Here is a 17,293-nt window from a genome sequence, read left to right on the forward strand (position 1 = left end):
TACCATTTCAGATAGCCCTGATGCCCTGAATATGAGGAAACAATTTTGGATAACCTTGTATGGCCAAAACCAGGTGGACCCCATTCACAAGGGGACCTGCCAAGGCAAAGTCCACCCAACCACTAAGTGGAGCTCCACCAAAGGAAGATCCCATGGAATGGGGAGATCCTGATCATAAGGCCACGTTCCCTCCACCCCAAGCCTTTCAGGGCAAGTCTGATGACCTAGAGCCTACAGGATTGTGGAGTTGCACTGAGTTCCTTCACAAGAGCGACTTACCAGTTGCATATTGACATCTATAATGCAGCGTGAGGTCTCACCATCCGGTAAGTCTGCATGGGTGGAGGACACAATGGTGAATAAAAGGTTTACATTCGATTGTTTAAGCTCAATCGCAGAATTCAATCGGAGAAAGAAACAATGGAACCATCGGGAACTGTTCCCATAAATAAGGAAAATGCGTTCACTCCCTAAACTCCGGCCTCCAACGTCGGCTGCGCCCAGCCGCTCTTCCCTGTACGCTCCGCTCTGGGGGGTTCTACATTTACAGATTCTAAACAATATTTATGTCCGGCGTTGTAGAGAGAACCATCCTAAGAGGATCGTAAATCTTCCCACAAATCACAAGCACTTCATGTTTACAATATATCTCTTTTATTTCTTGTTATTTTGGATGGAAAGTTACTTTTTTTTTACCTTTTTTCCCTCCAACGGTGGACAATAAAAATAGGATACAGAGAAGTTCAGATATTGGCTGCGATGGACGCCGGCCAGATAATGACGGTGTATTCAGGCTGTGACACCAACCATTGTATAATGGACAACCTCCTGGATGTTGGGAGTGGAAAGGAAAAAAATATATATAGAAATTATTGTCCAGTTGAGGTGCTGGTGGGACTTTGGCGTGGCTCGAAATTGCTTTCCCCAAAGCTGTGGGAGCGTTCCTCTAAAAATGATAAATGGCTTAAATATAACTCAATGGGAGTAATGAACTCAGAAGAATGTTTTAAAGTGGTTGTAAACCCTTCCATATACCCAGTGAAGTGACTGGCCTCAGGTGATACACAGAGACGAAACAAATCCTCCTACATAAGTTGTTCTCTGTAGTGCTGAATTTAAAAAGCTTGTCTGAGCATTCATGGTTCCAACCCAAGGTCTCTGTTGGGAATATTGTGCTTTAAAGTGATTCTAAAGGCTTTTATATATATATATATATATATATATATATATATATATATATATATCAAACATGTTATTACTGTTGTGTAGTGGTTTTGCACAGAGCAGATCCTCCTCTTCTTGGGTCCCCCGTTGGCACTCCTGGCCTCTCACTAATGTCAGGTGCCCCCATAGCAAACAGCTTGCTATGGGGGCACCCATTGCTCTGTGTATCCATTCACACACGGAGTTGCACCTCGGCCCCGCTCCCTCTTTATTTTCAGTGGCTCACTGGCTGTGATTGACAGCAGTGGGAGCCAATGGCTCCCACTTCTGTCTCAGCCAGTGAGGAGAGGGAGTCCCGAGATTGCTGAGATTCCAGTGCACATCGCTGGATCGAGAGGGGGGCTTAGGTAAGTATTAGAGAGGGCTGGGGGGGGTTGCTGCACAGAGAAGGTTTTTTACCTTCATGCACTGAATGCATGAAGGTGAAAAAACTTGAGTCTTTAGAACCAGTTTTCAGTGGTTGTAAACCCTTCCATATACCCAGTGAAGTGACTGGCCTCAGGTGATACACAGAGACGAAACAAATCCTCCTACATAAGTTGTTCTCTGTAGTGCTGAATTTAAAAAGCTTGTCTGAGCATTCAGAAAAAAGGGGGCGGAGAGCTGAAACACACACTGCAGACCTCAGTGAGGAGAGCTCTGAGAGCTGATTGGAGGGAAGAGACACCCCCCCCCCCCCATACACAGAACACAGGAGCAGAGCTGAAGCTGCCAATCTTCTGGAGGTCCCTCCCCTGTCACCATTTTTCTCTTGGTGTGAGGAAACTTGTCAGAAGTGATGACACTTAGCCCGGGTTCACACCGATTTGACATTTTCGATCTGACATTTTTGAGTCGCACCCTTCAATGGAACCAATCAAATTTTGAATGTAGTTCCTGCCAGGGCGGACTGACTATTCAGGCACTAGGGCACTGCCCGAGGGCTCGGGGTCAGTAGGAGGACCCATGAGATGCTCCTAGTACCTTTCATAGGCTTTTGTGGGAGTGGTTTTGAGTGTGGGTGAGGACACAGGGGCCCCATGATCCCCTAATGCCCAGGGGGCCCCATGAGTTGTCAGTCCGCCCCTGGTTCCTGCACTACTTTTTGCTATTTCAGGTGCATAGAGATCTGTGCATGGAGATGCACAGATGTCTTCCATGTCGCACCTAAAGTCGCACAGACACGTGTCTTTGAAATTGTGCAACTTCAACTGAAGTCGCACGATTTCAGAGTCGGATCTGGTGCGAACCCAGGCTAATGAGCCCAGAAGAATGTTTTACAGTGGTAGTAAACCCTTCCATGTACCCAGTAAAGTGACTGGCCTTGGGTGATACACAGAGATGAAGCAAATCCTCCTACATAAGTTGTACCTGTTTATCTGCAGTCTTCTCTTCTCTATAGTGCTGAATTTAAAAAGGTTGTCTGAGAGTTCAGAAAAAAGGGGGTGGAGAGCTGAAACACACACTGCAGAGCTCAGTGAGGAGAGCTCTGAGAGCTGATTGGAGGGAAGAGACACCCCCTTCACACAGCACACAGGAACCGAGCTGAGGCTGCCAATCTGATGGAGTTCCCTCCCCTGTCACCATTTTTCTCTTGGTGTCAGAAAAAGTTGTCAGAAGCGATTCATGCTGATAGCAGAGGAAAAAAGCAGCAGACAGAAATGAAACATAGCCCAGGTTCACACCGTGGTGTGACTTGTCATGTGATTTGAAAGTTTCAAGTCACACCTCACAATGGAACCGTTCAATTTTTTAAAGTAGTTCCTGCTCTAGTGTGTAAGTATAACCTGAACAATTAGACTGGCTGCTGCTAGCAAAATCACAAAGGTGTACCGGTGAACAAATGTGTGAGTGCAAACATAAAATTGCTGCGCTGCCTCTCCCAAAAACTACTGTGAATAAATAAATAAATAGATGAACTCCCTGCTACACAAATGTGCTATAATACCCCGCGGGCTGGCAATTGTATCCCTCCTCTCAGTGACTAAGTCCTAGATGACCCGATATGTAAAACAAGGTGCTTATACATCAATGGTGCTAAAAAAACATATCCAATGCCATAAACCTGAGTATACAGTGAATTTGTATAAACAATATATATATATTAAAGTCCCAATATTGTGAAAACATATAAAAATTCCAAAAAGTAGAAAGTTCCAAAAAAACCCAAAGAAACCCTCATCCGTGTCCAGTGCGCATATTAACCACTTCCAGTCCAGACACTTTCACCCCCTTCCTGTCCAGGCCAATTTTCAGCTTTCAGCGCTATCACACTTTTAATGACAATTGCGCGGTTATGCAACACTGTACCCATATGAATATTTTAGCATTTTTTTGAGACAGATAAAACTTTATTTTGGTGGTATTTATTCACCACTGGGAGTTTTATTTTTTTTGCTATATAAATGAAAATGTCCAAAAAAGTGTTTTTCTTATAAAATTTAGCAAATAAATATTCTTCCTTCACAAATCTTGGCCAAAATTTATTCAGTTATCTTTTTAGTAAAAAAAAAAATAACCCAAATTAGTTTATAACCAAACATTATAATTTATCAAAACATTTTTTTACATTTTTATTTTATTTTTTTATATTATTATTTATGTTTTGTTTTTTTTAACATACTGTCACCCTAGCAGTACAATGTCACCATAGTGACACTGTACTACTTGTGGGGGGTGATGAGGATTTTTTTTTTTTTTTAACTGATTGCTTTTACACCCATAAAGGCTGTAAAAGCAATCATTTCTCCTTCTCTCTGGCTGCATTCCTGCAGCCATTGAGAAATACTGTGTGAGCTGTGATTGGTCACAGCTTGTCACATGGTACAAGGCTGTTGTGAATAGCCCTGTACCATGTGATCTCTGTGATTATTCACAGATTTCACAAGTAGTAAGCAATGATGTCAGAAGTGACATCTTGCTTACCACTCTGCATGTGATCACTGATTGGCCAATCAGTGGTCACATGAATCGGGACCTCACACAGAGGTCCCGTACAGCGATCGGTGTACCGCTGTGTCCAGAGGACGCGGTGGGCACCGGATCGCAGTGGTCCCAGGGAGTGTGCACAAGCAGGGAAGCGGGGAGGATGTTTATAAACGGCCACCCGCACCTGCACTGTGATACAATAGTAAATCGTCTTATCCACAGTACTTCTCTGTGTGAAGTGCTCCAATTGGTGCTCCCCCTCCAGAGCCCCCACTCACCACAGATAATCGACCCCCTGGAATGGTAGGTCAAAATATCGCATGAGATGTTGTAACGCTCTTCTGCAGAAAGTTGTCCGTCTGTGTGGTCTTGACACCTCTAACCACTTGCCGACCGCGCATAGCCGAATGACGGCTTCACCGCGGCCGGCCAGTTCTGAGTGGACGTCATATGACGTCCTCCCAGAACGCGCTCTCCTGCGCGCCCCAGGGGGCGCGCACCCGGCGATCTCCGTGATCGCTGTGTCCTACGGACACAGCTGATCACGAGATGTGGTGAAAGGCCGATCCCACCGGCCTTTTACCACGTGATCAGCGGTGTCCAATGACACGCTGATCACAGGAAAATGCAAGTGCCGGTTCTCGGCTGCACTTTCCTCACGCTGTCAGATCGTGAGGAAAGTACTGCCGAGAACCGGCAGTTGTCAGAGCGGGGATCGGCACCGATCATCAGGGCACTGATGATCAGTGCCCTGATGATCGGTGCCCAGCAGTGACCCCCGCAAGTTCCGATCAGCTGTGCGCCCACTAGCCCCGCCCACCCATTCCCAGCAGTGCCCCCACCTGTGCCCAGCAGTGCCCCCACCTGTGCCCAGCAGTGCCCCCACCTGTGCCACTCTGCAGTGCCACCTACCTGTGCCCAGCAGTGCCACCTACATGCGCCCAGCAGTGCCACCCACCTGTGCCCACCCACCTGTGCCCACCAGCGCCACCCACCTGTGCCCACCAGTGCCACCCACCTGTGCCCACCCACCAGTGCTGTCCACCAGTGCCACCCACCAGTGCCACCCACCAGTGCTGCCAGTCAGTGCCACCAGTCAGTGCCCAGGGGTTGTGCCAGTCAGTGCCGCCAGTCAGTGCCCAGAAGTGATGTCAGTCAGTGCCGTCTATCAGTACCCATCATCAGTGTCACCTATCAGTGCCGCCTATCAGTGCTGCATATCAGTGCCGCCTATCCGTGACCCCTAATTAGTGCTGTCTATCAGTGCCGCCTATCCGTGCCACCTCATTAGTACTGCCTATCAGTGCCCTTTAGTGCTGCCTATCAGTGCCCATCAGTGCCGCCTATCAGTGCCCATCAGTGCCGCCTCATCAACGCAAATCAGTGAAGGAGAAAAAATACCTGTTTGAAAAATTTTATAAAAGAAACAAATAAACTTTTTTTTTTTTTTCAAATTTTTTGCACTTTTTTTAATTTATAGCGCAAAAAGTAAAGCGCCCAGTGGCGATTAAATACCACCAAAAGAAAGCTCTATTTGTGAGAAAAAAATGATCAAAATTTCATATGGGTACAATGTTGCATGACCGCGCAATTGTCAATCAAAGTGCGGCAGCGCTGAAAGCTGAAAATTGGCCTGGTAAGGAAGGGGGTATAAGTGCCTGGTAGGCAAGTGGCTATACGCTGATGACAGACTCCAGGCGACAAAACTCCTCCAGAACCTCCACAGTACTCCTCCACCACCATAAAAACATCAAAGGGAATCTTCCATAGCGTAACACCGTATTTAGTAGGTGAAAAACATTAAAATTGCATGTAGATAAAAACCATGTGTATGGCACTTTAAATCCCAACAATAGCAATCCCTTCTCAGAGGACAATCCCTACCCTACGCGTTTCGTCGTATGACGTCATCAGGCTCTGCTATGCAGAGCCATGCAAAGTAGTGTGCAGGAGCTGACATGGGAGAGATCTGTATTATTTACATACAGTTCTCTCCCTCAGTCAGTAATTCTCCATGATCACCGGGTGATGGCTAGTAATCACCAGCCAGGACCCAGTGATTGACAGCCAAGGCCGCAAATAGCAGCGCAGGTTAGGGTGCGCACGCACCCCCTATCCGTAAAAAAAAAGCAAAATCACATGTATACGCTGTACGTGATTCTGTGCACCCCTGCCACCCTGTAGCAGTATATCTGCTATAGGGTGGCGGGAAAGCAGTTAAAAAAGGAATGAAAGGCAAAACACGAGTGTATAGATAAAAAAAAATATAAATACCTTTTTTCCCCTTTTTTTTATAAGTAGTCACATTCCCTCTGTTCTCAGCTACATAAGGAGCTCTGAGAGCTGGGGGCGGAGAAACCACAATACACTGGTCTTCCCAGTGAATGGCTGCATGCTCATCATTGTAGGAGAGCAGGCTGAGTTCCCAGCACAGCTAAAAAACTGACCACTCTGTGCTCTCCTGCCTAGTGTGGTCAGTTTTCAATAGGAAATCAGAGGGACTGGCAGGAACACCAGGAATTTCACACAAAAGGTAGCAATACAAAGAGACATTTTCATACATGGCACAGCGGGCACAGATCAGGAATAGGAAATGTCGGGTTACATATCCTTTAAAAAAATTGAATGGCCTTGGCCGCTTATGAATGGCTCAGTACAGACAGCAGCTTCCTGGTGGGATCGCTTAGGTGGGTTCAGACTACGATCCGAACACATCTGAGCCAATCCCTAGTTGTCAGGAAGTGGGTTAGGACTGCAAAACATCTCCCACTCCCCTAATCCCCATTGCATAGGAGAGGGAGGTGTTCTGTAGTTCTCATGCTGAACCAGACAAGGCTGATAACACTGGTTGAGATAACATGGAAGCATGCACAGGACTGCACCCTGGTGGGATCACATAGGTGGGTTCAGACTACAATCCGAACACATCCGAGCCAATCCCTAGTTGTCACCCCAGGGCAAGAAGTGTGTTAGGACCAGGGACGGACTGACAATTCATGGGGCCCCCGGGCAATAGGAGATTATGGGGCCCCTGTGTCCTTGCCCACACTCAAAGCACACCCCAAAAAGCCTATAAAAAAGGTGACAGGGGCATTTTGTGGGGCCCCCTACTGACCCCGGGCCCTCGGGCAGTGCCCAAGTGTTCGAATGGTCAGTCCGCCCCTGGTTAGTGCTACAAAACATCTCCCACTCCCCTAATCCCCATTGCATAGGAGGGGGAGGTGTTCTGTAGTTCTCATGCTGAACCAGACAAGGCTTTTAACACTGGTTGAGATAACATGAAAGCATGCACAGGACTGCACCCTGGTGGGATCACATAGGTGGGTTCAGACTACGATCCGAACACATCCGAGCCAATCCCTAGTTGTCACCCTAGGGCAAGAAGTGTGTTAGGACCAGGGATGGACTGACAATTCATGGGGCCCCCGGGCAATAGGAGATTATGGGGCCCCTGTGTCCTTGCCTACACTCAGAGCACACCCAAAAAAGCCTATAGAAAAGGTAACAGGGGCATTTCATGGGGCCCCCTACTGACTCTGGGCCCTCGGGCAGTGCCCAAGTGTTCGAATGGTCAGTTCGCCCCTGGTTAGTGCTACAAAACATCTCCCACTCCCCTAATCCCCATTGCATGGGGGGAGGTGTTCTGTAGTTCTCATGCTGAAACAGACAAGGCTGATAACAATGGTTGAGATAAGAAGGAAGCCTGCACAGGACAGCACTGGATTTCTGGCAGGATCAACTGCCATTTTTTTGCACTGATTGAACAGATTGGCCACTTTAATTGGCTTTGTAGAGAAGTAGTCGGTCTTTCTCATAATGGATGTCACGGTGATGGTCGGGATTTTCTGCGCTGTTCTTGTGCTCTGCGGGGTCTGGGGCACGGCGGAGTGAAGCTGGCACGGTTTCCCCGCTTGAATGGCAGGCGCTGTACGGTTCTGGCTGCGGAAAGCACAACGCTGGCCAAGCTCACTCACTTTGCTGCCGAGCGCGAGGGAGCAGAGGAAGGAGCGCGTCTCCAGTCCGCTCGCTTCACACTCAGCGCTGTGCCAAGGGCTTAAGTTGGTGCAGATGTGTTGGACGCGGCGGCGGCGGTGCATACCGGGAGGAATATGGAGGAACAAAGTGGGACTGGACAGTCAACGCCTTAACCCTTCATCGGAAAAAAGTCCCTTTTCTGCCGTTCGGGTCAAAATGGACCGAACATCAGATTTACATTTTCATTATAAAGTAGAACTAAGGGCCGGTTCACACCATAGAAGCACAGTCCAGATGCGTTTTGGATGCGTTTCCGTATGTGCGTTTTTGATGCGGTTTTGGCACGTTCTAGTGCGTTTTGATGCATTTTGGTTCATTTTTCTCCCCCCCTCTTTTTCTTCAATTTAAATAGGCACATATTTATATATATACATATAATAGGCGCTCCAGTGCATTTTTGGTGCGTTTTTGATGCATTTTAACGCATTCCAGTACAGTCCTGTGCGGGAAAAATGCAGCCTGTTCTACTTTTTTTTCTGCACCCGGAACGCACTGGAACTGCAAGCGCTGATGTGAACTATGACATTGACAACCATCTACTTTCTGTGCGGTTTGGATGCAGAAAAAAGCAACTGAAACGCATGGAGTGTGAACCGGCCCTAAAGGCACAACTTTTATTTTTAATTTTTGATTTAGCAGAGTGACAGAGCATTGAAAAAGGATGTGGGACCACAAAGAACCAAGCAGTGCTCATGTGCCAACAAACAACTTGCTGATAGGGGGAGAGAGCAGAGTGACAGGCAAGCTCATCAGTCCGCGGATTCTCCTTCACTGACCAGTCACAGGCTGGGGGAGGGACAAGACCTGTAAGAGCTCATTTACATTTGCTTTGACTTTAACACACATTAAGGTGCTACTGCTTCAACGTGCTTTTTTGTGTTTTTGATGCTTTGGTGAAGCTTGGCAAATACCCCGTGTGTGTTGGTTTGCTATTGTTTTAAAGGGGCCCAGCAGAACCCCTACTCAGCAGATCCCCAGCTCATTAGTACTCTCGTTCAGCAGATCTCCTGCTTAGTAGCAGCTCCAGCTAATGACTCACTTAGTATTACTCCCAGCTCTGCTGATCCCATGCTCTCAAGTAACCCCCAGCTCTGCTGATCCCCCACTGAGTAGTAACCCCCAGCTCTACTGATCCCCCGCTCAGTAGTAACCCCCAGCTCTATTAATCCCCTACTCAGTAGTAACCCCCAGCTCTGCTGATCCCCCCATTCAGTAATAAACACCAGCTCTGCTGATCCCCCTCTCAGTTGTAAACACCAGCTCTGCTGATTCCCCACTCAGTAGTAACCCCCAGCTCTGCTGATCCCCCACTCAGTAGTAACCCCCAGCTCTGCTGATCCCCCATTCAGTAGTAACCCCCAGCTCTGCTGATCCCCTACTCAGTAGTAAACACCAACTCTGCTGATCCCTCACTCAGTAGTAACCACCAGCTCTGCTGATCCCCAGCTCAGTAGCAACCCCCAACTCTACTGATCCCATGCTCAGAAGTAACCCCCAGCTCTGTTGATCCCCCTCTCAGTTGTAAACACCAGCTCTGCTGATTCCCCACTCAGTAGTAACTGCCAGCTCTGCTGATGCCCCACTCAGTAGTACCCCCAACTTTGCTGATCCTCTGCTCAGTAGTAAACACAAGCTCTGCTTATCCCTCCACTCAGTAGTATCTGCCAGCTCTGCTGATGCCCCACTCAGTACTACCCCCAACTTTTCTGATCCATTGCTCAGTAGTAACCGTCATCTCTGCTGATCCCCCACTCAGAAGTAACCCCCAGCTCTGCTGATTCCCCACTCAGTAGTAACCCCCAGCTTTGCTAATGCCCCACTCAGTTGTAACTCCCAGCTCTGCTGATACCCCACTCAGTAGTAGCCCCCAGCTCTGCTGATCCCTCGCTCAGTAGCAACTCCCAGCTCTGCTGATCCCTCGCTCAGTAGTAACCCCCAGCTCTGTTGATCCCCCACTTAGTAGTAACCCCCAGCTCTGCTGATTCCCCACTCAGTGGTAACCCCTAGCTCTGCTGATCCCCCAATTAGTATTAACCCCCAGCTCTGTTGATCCCCCACTTAGCAGTAACCCCCAGCTCTGCTGATCCCCTGCTCAGTAGTAACCCCCAGCTCTTCTGCTCCCCCAATCACTAGAAACCCCCAGCTTTGCTGATTCTCCGCTGAGTAGTAACCCCCAGTTCTGTTGATCCCCCACTCAGTAGTAACCCCCAGCTTTGTTGATCCCCAACCACTCAGTGGTAACCCCCAGCTCAGCTGATCCCCTGCTCAATAGTAACCCCCAGCTCTGCTGATCCCTCACTTAGTAGTAACCCCCAGCTCTGTTGATCCCCCACTTAGTAGTAACCTCCAGCTCTCCTGATTCCCCACTCAGTGGTAACCCCCAGCTCTGCTGATCCCCTGCTCAGTATAACCCCCAGCTCTGCTGATCCCCCAAACACTAGTAACCCCCAGCTTTGCTGATCTCCCGCTCGGTAATAACCCCCAGTTCTGTTGATCCCCCACTCAGTAGTAACCCCCAGCTCTGCTGATCCCTCCACTCAGTGGTAACCCCCAGCTCTGCTGATCCCCTGCTCAGTAGTAACCCCCAGCTCTGCTGATCCCCCAAACACTAGTAACCCCCAGCTCTGCTGATCCTCTGATTTGCTGATCCTCCTCTCTACAGTCCCCACTCACCTCCCGCTATATTGCTCCCATGCTGCAAACCACATGTGACATCTGCTAGTTTTTCCTGTTCTCTCTCTCCGGTCCCCAATCACCTCCCACTATAGCATTCCCATGTTGCACACCACATGTACCCTCTACTACTTGCTCCGTTCCAGTCTGGACCCCGCTCTCTTTCCTGCTGCTGCACACTTCATGCCAGATGTGATGCCTGCACCAAACACTCCATGAATATACAGTATATACACATGAACCAGAAATTACTTCGGATGATATCTTTCTGGTTCACTTGTTGGTTTCCCAGAGCATCCTGGGACATCTCATACCTGCAATACCTGCAAGTGACATGGGGTATAATTTTGGAAAGCAAAGCAAATACAACAATGTGAGCAGGACTGTATGGAAACCATTTTATTTAGTGACTGATTGGCATACAGAGTGCTTTTAAAAAAGCATGTCAGGGCTGTGCTATGTGGCAGAGTTGTGTAAATCTCAGAACTGGATGGAAATAAAAATTCCTTTTCAAACAGCTTCCTTTTATATATTTCAGCTTTAAGAATGATCTCTTAATTCCCCTTTTCAGCAGAATTCCAGGATTCATCCCTCTCCCTGGATGAAGCCATCTTCTCTTGGCTTTGTTGTAATGTTTTCTGATGACAGTGAATCAAAGAATCTGGGAGTTTTACAACTTCCATCCTGGCCAAGCCGAACATATTAATTTCCGAAGGAATCGCAGCAGATCCACATGAAAGGGACGCATGTTGTAGCTGCAGAAGAACAATGCTCCAATCTGCCAGGGGAGAGAAAATCGTTTTTGTATAACGAGCTCGCGGAATGCTTCTGGTTTACGATCGCTTTGATGTCTGCGTCATATCTAGTGATTGACCCAATGCAGGAACCAGGAATGCCATTAAACAGACAGCTTCTTACATGGCTTTACCAAGGAGTCTTCGGAGTTTGTTTGTTTTTTTCATTCTAATGCAGGCCATGGATGGGTCGAAAAAAGGCAGATTTTTCAGCCGAAAAAAAAATTAGCCGATTTTCGCACCGTTAGTGGGTTAATTGGTCGGTCGTTTTTCGGGGTTTTGGCACATTTTTATTATTGGTCAAGTTGGAAAATTCGCAGCTGATTTTGACGATCGGCCGATTTTCCCGGCAATGATGAGCAAATCAACCGATCGTTGTACCGATAAAAAATCTGCGCATGAGCCGTGACCTGCAAGAAGAAGAAGAAAAAGAAGAAGAAGAAGAAAAAGAAGAAGAAGAAGAAAAAGAAGTAGAAAAGAAAAAGACAAAGAAGAAGAAACAGAAGAAGTAGAAGAAAAAGATTAAGAAAAAAAGAAGAGTAAAAAGGAGAAGAAAAAGAAGACGAAGCAGAAAAAGAAGAAGAAAAAGAAGAAGCAGAAGAAAAAGAAAAGAAAAAGACAAAGAAGAAGAAGAAACAGAAGTAGAAGAAGAAGCAGAAAAAGAAGAAGAAGAAGAAGAAGAATTCCAGTCCGCTATTATATTTTATATGCAAAGTCTTGCGGTTGCAACAATGTATCTATTTGTATCCGAATAAAACCATCTGATACAAATGGATACATTGTTGCAACCGCAAGACTTTTCATATAAAATATAATAGCGATGTTCTCTGCAAGGGACAGAAGTAATTATGGGGTTAAATGCCGGCCGTAGACGGGATGAAAATCGGCCGATTTTTTTACCGTTGGTGGTAACGTCAGCCGATCGAACGACCGATTTTTTGTTTTTTTTATAAAAAAAACGTCCGGTTTTCGACCCGTCTATGGCCTGCATAATTTTTTTCCCACATGGGAGAACTCCCAAAGAATTATCTGGATTCACGAAACAAATTGTCAGTTTTGGTTATCTGGAGTAACAAACTACATACAGCACACGCGACTTTTCCTGTTGTGTTTTATGTGTTGTTTATTGAATTTTTCATTTTTATTGTTAATAAAGAAGAAAAAAAACAAAAACAGATACAAAATAAAGAAAAAGAAACAAACGGAGGAGACAATGGACACAATCATCCCACATGGGAAACTTCAGATAGCTTTTCTCAACCTTTTATCGGTAATGGCGTCCTTTACACGTATGCAGAATCTTGAGGCTCCCCGGATGTGAATGTTATCAATGGGAAACCTGAGCCTGGATGAAGTGCACAATGAAATTCAGATCACATCAGAGATCCCCCATGTCTGAGTCTCCCTCCCATCACATCAGAGTCCCCCTTCACATCAGAGTCTCCCTCCTCCCATCATGTCGGAGTCCCCCATCACATCAGAGTCTCCCTCCCATCATGTCAGAGTCATCAAAGACTCCCTTCCATCATGTCAGAGTCCCCCTTCACATCAGTCTCCCTCCCATCATGTCAGAGTCATCAAAGTCTCTTTCCCATCATGTCGGATTTCCCCCATCACATCAAAGACTCCCTCCCATCATGTCTGAGTTATCAAAGTCTCCTTCCCATCATGTCAGAGTCCCCCTTCACATGTCTTCCTCCCATCATGTCAGAGTCCCCCTTCACATCAGAGTCTCCCTCCCATCATGTCGGAGTCCCCCATTACATCAGAGTCTCCCTCCCATCATTTCAGAGTTATCAAAGTCCCCTTCCCATCATGTCGGATTTCCCCCATCAGATCAAAGTCTCCCTCCCTTCATGTCAGAGTCTCCTTCACATCAGAGTCTCCCTCCCATCATGTCAGAGTCATCAAAGTCTCCTTCTCATCATATCAGAGTCCCCCTTCACATCAGAGTCTCCCTCCCATCATGTCGGAGTCCCCCATCACATCATAGTCTCCCTCCCATCATGTCAGAGTCCCCTTCATATCAGAGTCTCCCTCCCATCATGTTAGATTCATCAAAGTCTCCCTCCCATCATGTCAGAGTCCCCCTTCACATAAAAGTCTCCCTCCCATCATGTCTGAGTTATCAAAGTCTCCCTCCCATCATGTCAGAGTCCCCCTTCACATCAGAGTCTCCCTCCCATCATGTCGGATTTCCCCCATCACATCAAAGTCTCCCTCCCATCATGTCAGAGTTATCAAAGTCTCCCTCCCATCATCTCAGAGTTATCAAAGTCTCCCTCCCATCATGTCAGAGTCCCCCTTCACATCAGAGTCTCCCTCCCATCATGTCGGAGTCCACCGTCACATCAGAGTCTCCCTCCCATCATGTCAGAGTCATCAAACTCTCCCTCCCGTCATGTCGGATTTCCCCCGATCACATCAAAGTCTCCCTCCCATCATGTCAGAGTCATCAAAGTCAGAGTCCCCCCTTCACATCCGAGTCTCCCTCCCATCATGTCGAAGTCCCCCCATCATATCAGAGTCTCCCTCCCATCATGTCAGAGTCATCAAAGTCTCCCTCCTAACTATAACTGGGGGACCTCTATATGACTGCTATGAAAGCAGTTGGTATCTTGTAACACTAGAGGAACTGAGATGGTAAATAGAGGGGCAAGGGGCCCCCTTGGTGGATTTGCTATAGGAGTGAATTAAAAAAACTAATCAAGTCTTCAGAAATAACCACTGTAATATGTCTAATATGTTTATTTCCTATGATTGCCATCCAGTGGCTACTTTGCATTATTTCCTTGAAATACCTTGATAAGGAAATTACTGCATTATGGCCACTAGATGGAGCTGATGATTGTAGGAAATAAACCTATTAGCCACATTATGGTGATTAGTCACGCCAGATTGAGGCATTCACACAGCAATTGTTTGATAAATAGACTCCATAGTTATGCAGACTTAAAATCTTCATACTATGTTTGGCAACATATACTGTCATTTATCAGTCTGGCTAGTAAAATAATAGCTAGGTGGCTGAGAGCCCCGGAATGAAGACATCTTTTGATGTTTTCGGGATAAGCTGCAGTGTTACCTAGGATGAGAAAAGACATTAGTTGTATGGAGGGATTTTTTATAGAGGGAACACAGGGGAACGCAGCTGGGGCACTTAAAGCACTAAATGTATGTAATGTCAGGGGTTGGTGGGGTGTGCTGAAGGGTCTATTGAGGCTGGCTGCTGGGGGGATCTATTGTTGCTGGTGGGACCTATTGTTTCTGGGGGTCTATTGTTTGCCTGACAGATCTATTGTTGCTGGTGGTGGATCTGTTATTGCTGGGGGATCAATTGCTGCTAAAAGGGATCTACTGTTAAGGGAGGGGTCTGTTAAGGGAAGAAGCACTCTGGCTGCTTGGAGTTCTGTTGTTGCTGGGTAGATTTATTGTTACTGGGGGGGTGGGGCATTTTGTTGCAGAGGATCTATTGTTGCTGGGACGAGCCATTGCTGATTGGGGGGGGCTGTATTGTTGCTGGGAGATCTATTATTACTGGGGGTAGGTGGTGGAATCAAGGGATGGTGCTCAGAGGTGGGTAGAGGGTGGAACCAAGGGATGGTGCTCAGAGGTGGGTAGGGGGTGGAACCAAGGGATGGTGCTCAGAGATGGGTAGGGGGTGGAACCAAGGGATGGTGCTAAGAGGTGGGTAGGGGGTGGAAACAAGGGATGGTGCTTAGAGGTGGGTAGGGGGTGGAACCAAGGGATGGTGCTCAGAGGTGGGTAGGGGGTGGAACCAAGGGATGGTGCTCAGAGGTGGGTAGGGGGTGGAACCAAGGGATGGTGCTCAGAGGTGGGTAGGGGGTGGAAACAAGGGATAGTGCTCCGAAGTGTGTAGGGGGTGGAACCAAGGGATGGTGCTCAGAGGTGTGTAGGGGGTGGAATCAAGGGATGGTGCTTATAGGTGGGTAGGGAGTGGAGCCAAGGGATGGTGCTCAGAGGTGGGTAGGGGGTGGAATCAGGGGATGGTGCTCAGAGGTGGGTAGCGGGTGGAACCAAGGGATGGTGCTCAGAGGTGGGTAGGGGGTGGAACCAAGGGATGGTGCTCAGAGGTGGGTAGGGGGTGGAACCAAGGGATGGTGCTCAGAGGTGGGTAGGGGGTGGAACCAAGGGATGGTGCTCAGAGGTGGGTAGGGGGTGGAACCAAGGGATGGTGCTCAGAGATGGGTAGGGGGTGGAACCAAGGGATGGTGCTCAGAGATGGGTAGGGGGTGGAACCAAGGGATGGTGCTCAGATGTGTGTAGGGGGTGGAACCAAGGGATGGTGCTCAGAGATGGGTAGGGGGTGGAACCAAGGGATGGTGCTCAGATGTGTGTAGGGGGTGGAACCAAGGGATGGTGCCCAGAGATGGGTAGGGGGTGGAACTAAGGGATGGTGCTCAGAGGTGTGTAGGGGGTGGAACCAAGGGATGGTGCTCAGAGGTGGGTAGGGGGTGGAAACAAGGGATGGTGCTCCGAGGTGTGTAGGGGGTGGAATCAAGGGATGGTGCTCATAGGTGGGTAGGGAGTGGAGCCAAGGGTTGGTGCTCAGAGGTGGGTAGGGGGGTTTCATTTTGGATAAGAGTAAGGGAGTAAGGGAGGGTTATGATAACCCCCGTCAGGGCTTTATTTGCCATGTGTGTCCCATTGGGGAGATTTCCCTTCACTTCCTGTCCCCTAGCCTAAATGAAAAGTTAGGGGAAATGCCTCCAAAGTGAGGGAATCCCTGGTTGTTACCAGAACTAGTGTTCCCATTGGAAGATTTCCTCTCTTTTCCTGTTCTGGTGACAACTCACAATTTGAGTTTTTCTTTTTCTTTCAGTGATGACGGTAACAGGACAAATGGAAAGGGCGAATCTCCCTAATGGGGGTACAGACGTCAATACAGACCTGAGAGGGGTTCTAATTCCTCTCCACTCTAACCAAAACTATAAAAGATTTGTCTTTAGTTGAATATTCTTTATTATTGATGGTACTCATTTTTCTTTCTCTTCTCTTTTGGCAGATATTTATTTAACGCTGGATGAACCGATGAACAATATAACCACGTCTTTGGGCCAGACGGCTGAAATGCATTGCAAGGTTTCGGGGAACCCATCTCCGACCATACGATGGTTGAAAAACGACGCCCCTGTCGTCCAAGAGCCGCGCCGGATATCATTCCGTACGACCAATTACGGTTCAAGATTGCGGATACGAAATCTGGATACTACGGACACCGGGTACTTCCAGTGCGTGGCCACTAATGGACGGAAAACTGTCTCTACGACCGGGGTGCTCTTCGTGAAATTTGGTGAGTTTAAAGAAAGTTTGATGATATTTGAAAAAAACTCTTTTTTTTTTTTTTTTTTTTTTTAATAAAAAAATAGTCTAAAAAGGAAAAAAAAATCACCAGCGCCAAAAAATTATTGTGAAATAATTCCCAAATAAATGCTGCTGCTCCTTAGTGACAACACTAATAAAATAACAAAAAAAACATAAAAAACAGCGCAAATAAATAAACAACTTAAAAAAAATTATAAATAATACAACAAAATCATACAAAGAAAAATATATGATTGTTAAATAGTCCCACTCCAAAATATATAATATGGTGAGTAGAATGAAATTGAAAGTCCTTATTCCAAGACCCTTGTCCA

The 17,293-nt window shown here is 47.3% G+C and overlaps 1 protein-coding gene across 1 annotated transcript in view; it reads left to right on the forward strand.

The window, feature by feature from the left end:
• The window catches only part of ROR1 (ROR family WNT receptor 1), a 441,584-nt gene that overhangs the window by 322,483 nt on the left and 101,808 nt on the right, over positions 1–17,293 (forward strand). The window contains exon 3 of the mRNA XM_089653390.1: positions 16,660–16,947. Coding sequence (XP_089509516.1) covers positions 16,660–16,947 — 288 coding nt within the window. The remainder of the gene's footprint in view (positions 1–16,659; positions 16,948–17,293) is intronic.

This window comes from Staurois parvus, unplaced genomic scaffold (assembly GCF_062004578.1).
Source record: "Staurois parvus isolate SC_StPar_1 unplaced genomic scaffold, SC_StPar_1.0 ptg000709l, whole genome shotgun sequence".
Classification (NCBI taxonomy): Eukaryota; Metazoa; Chordata; class Amphibia; order Anura; family Ranidae; genus Staurois; species Staurois parvus.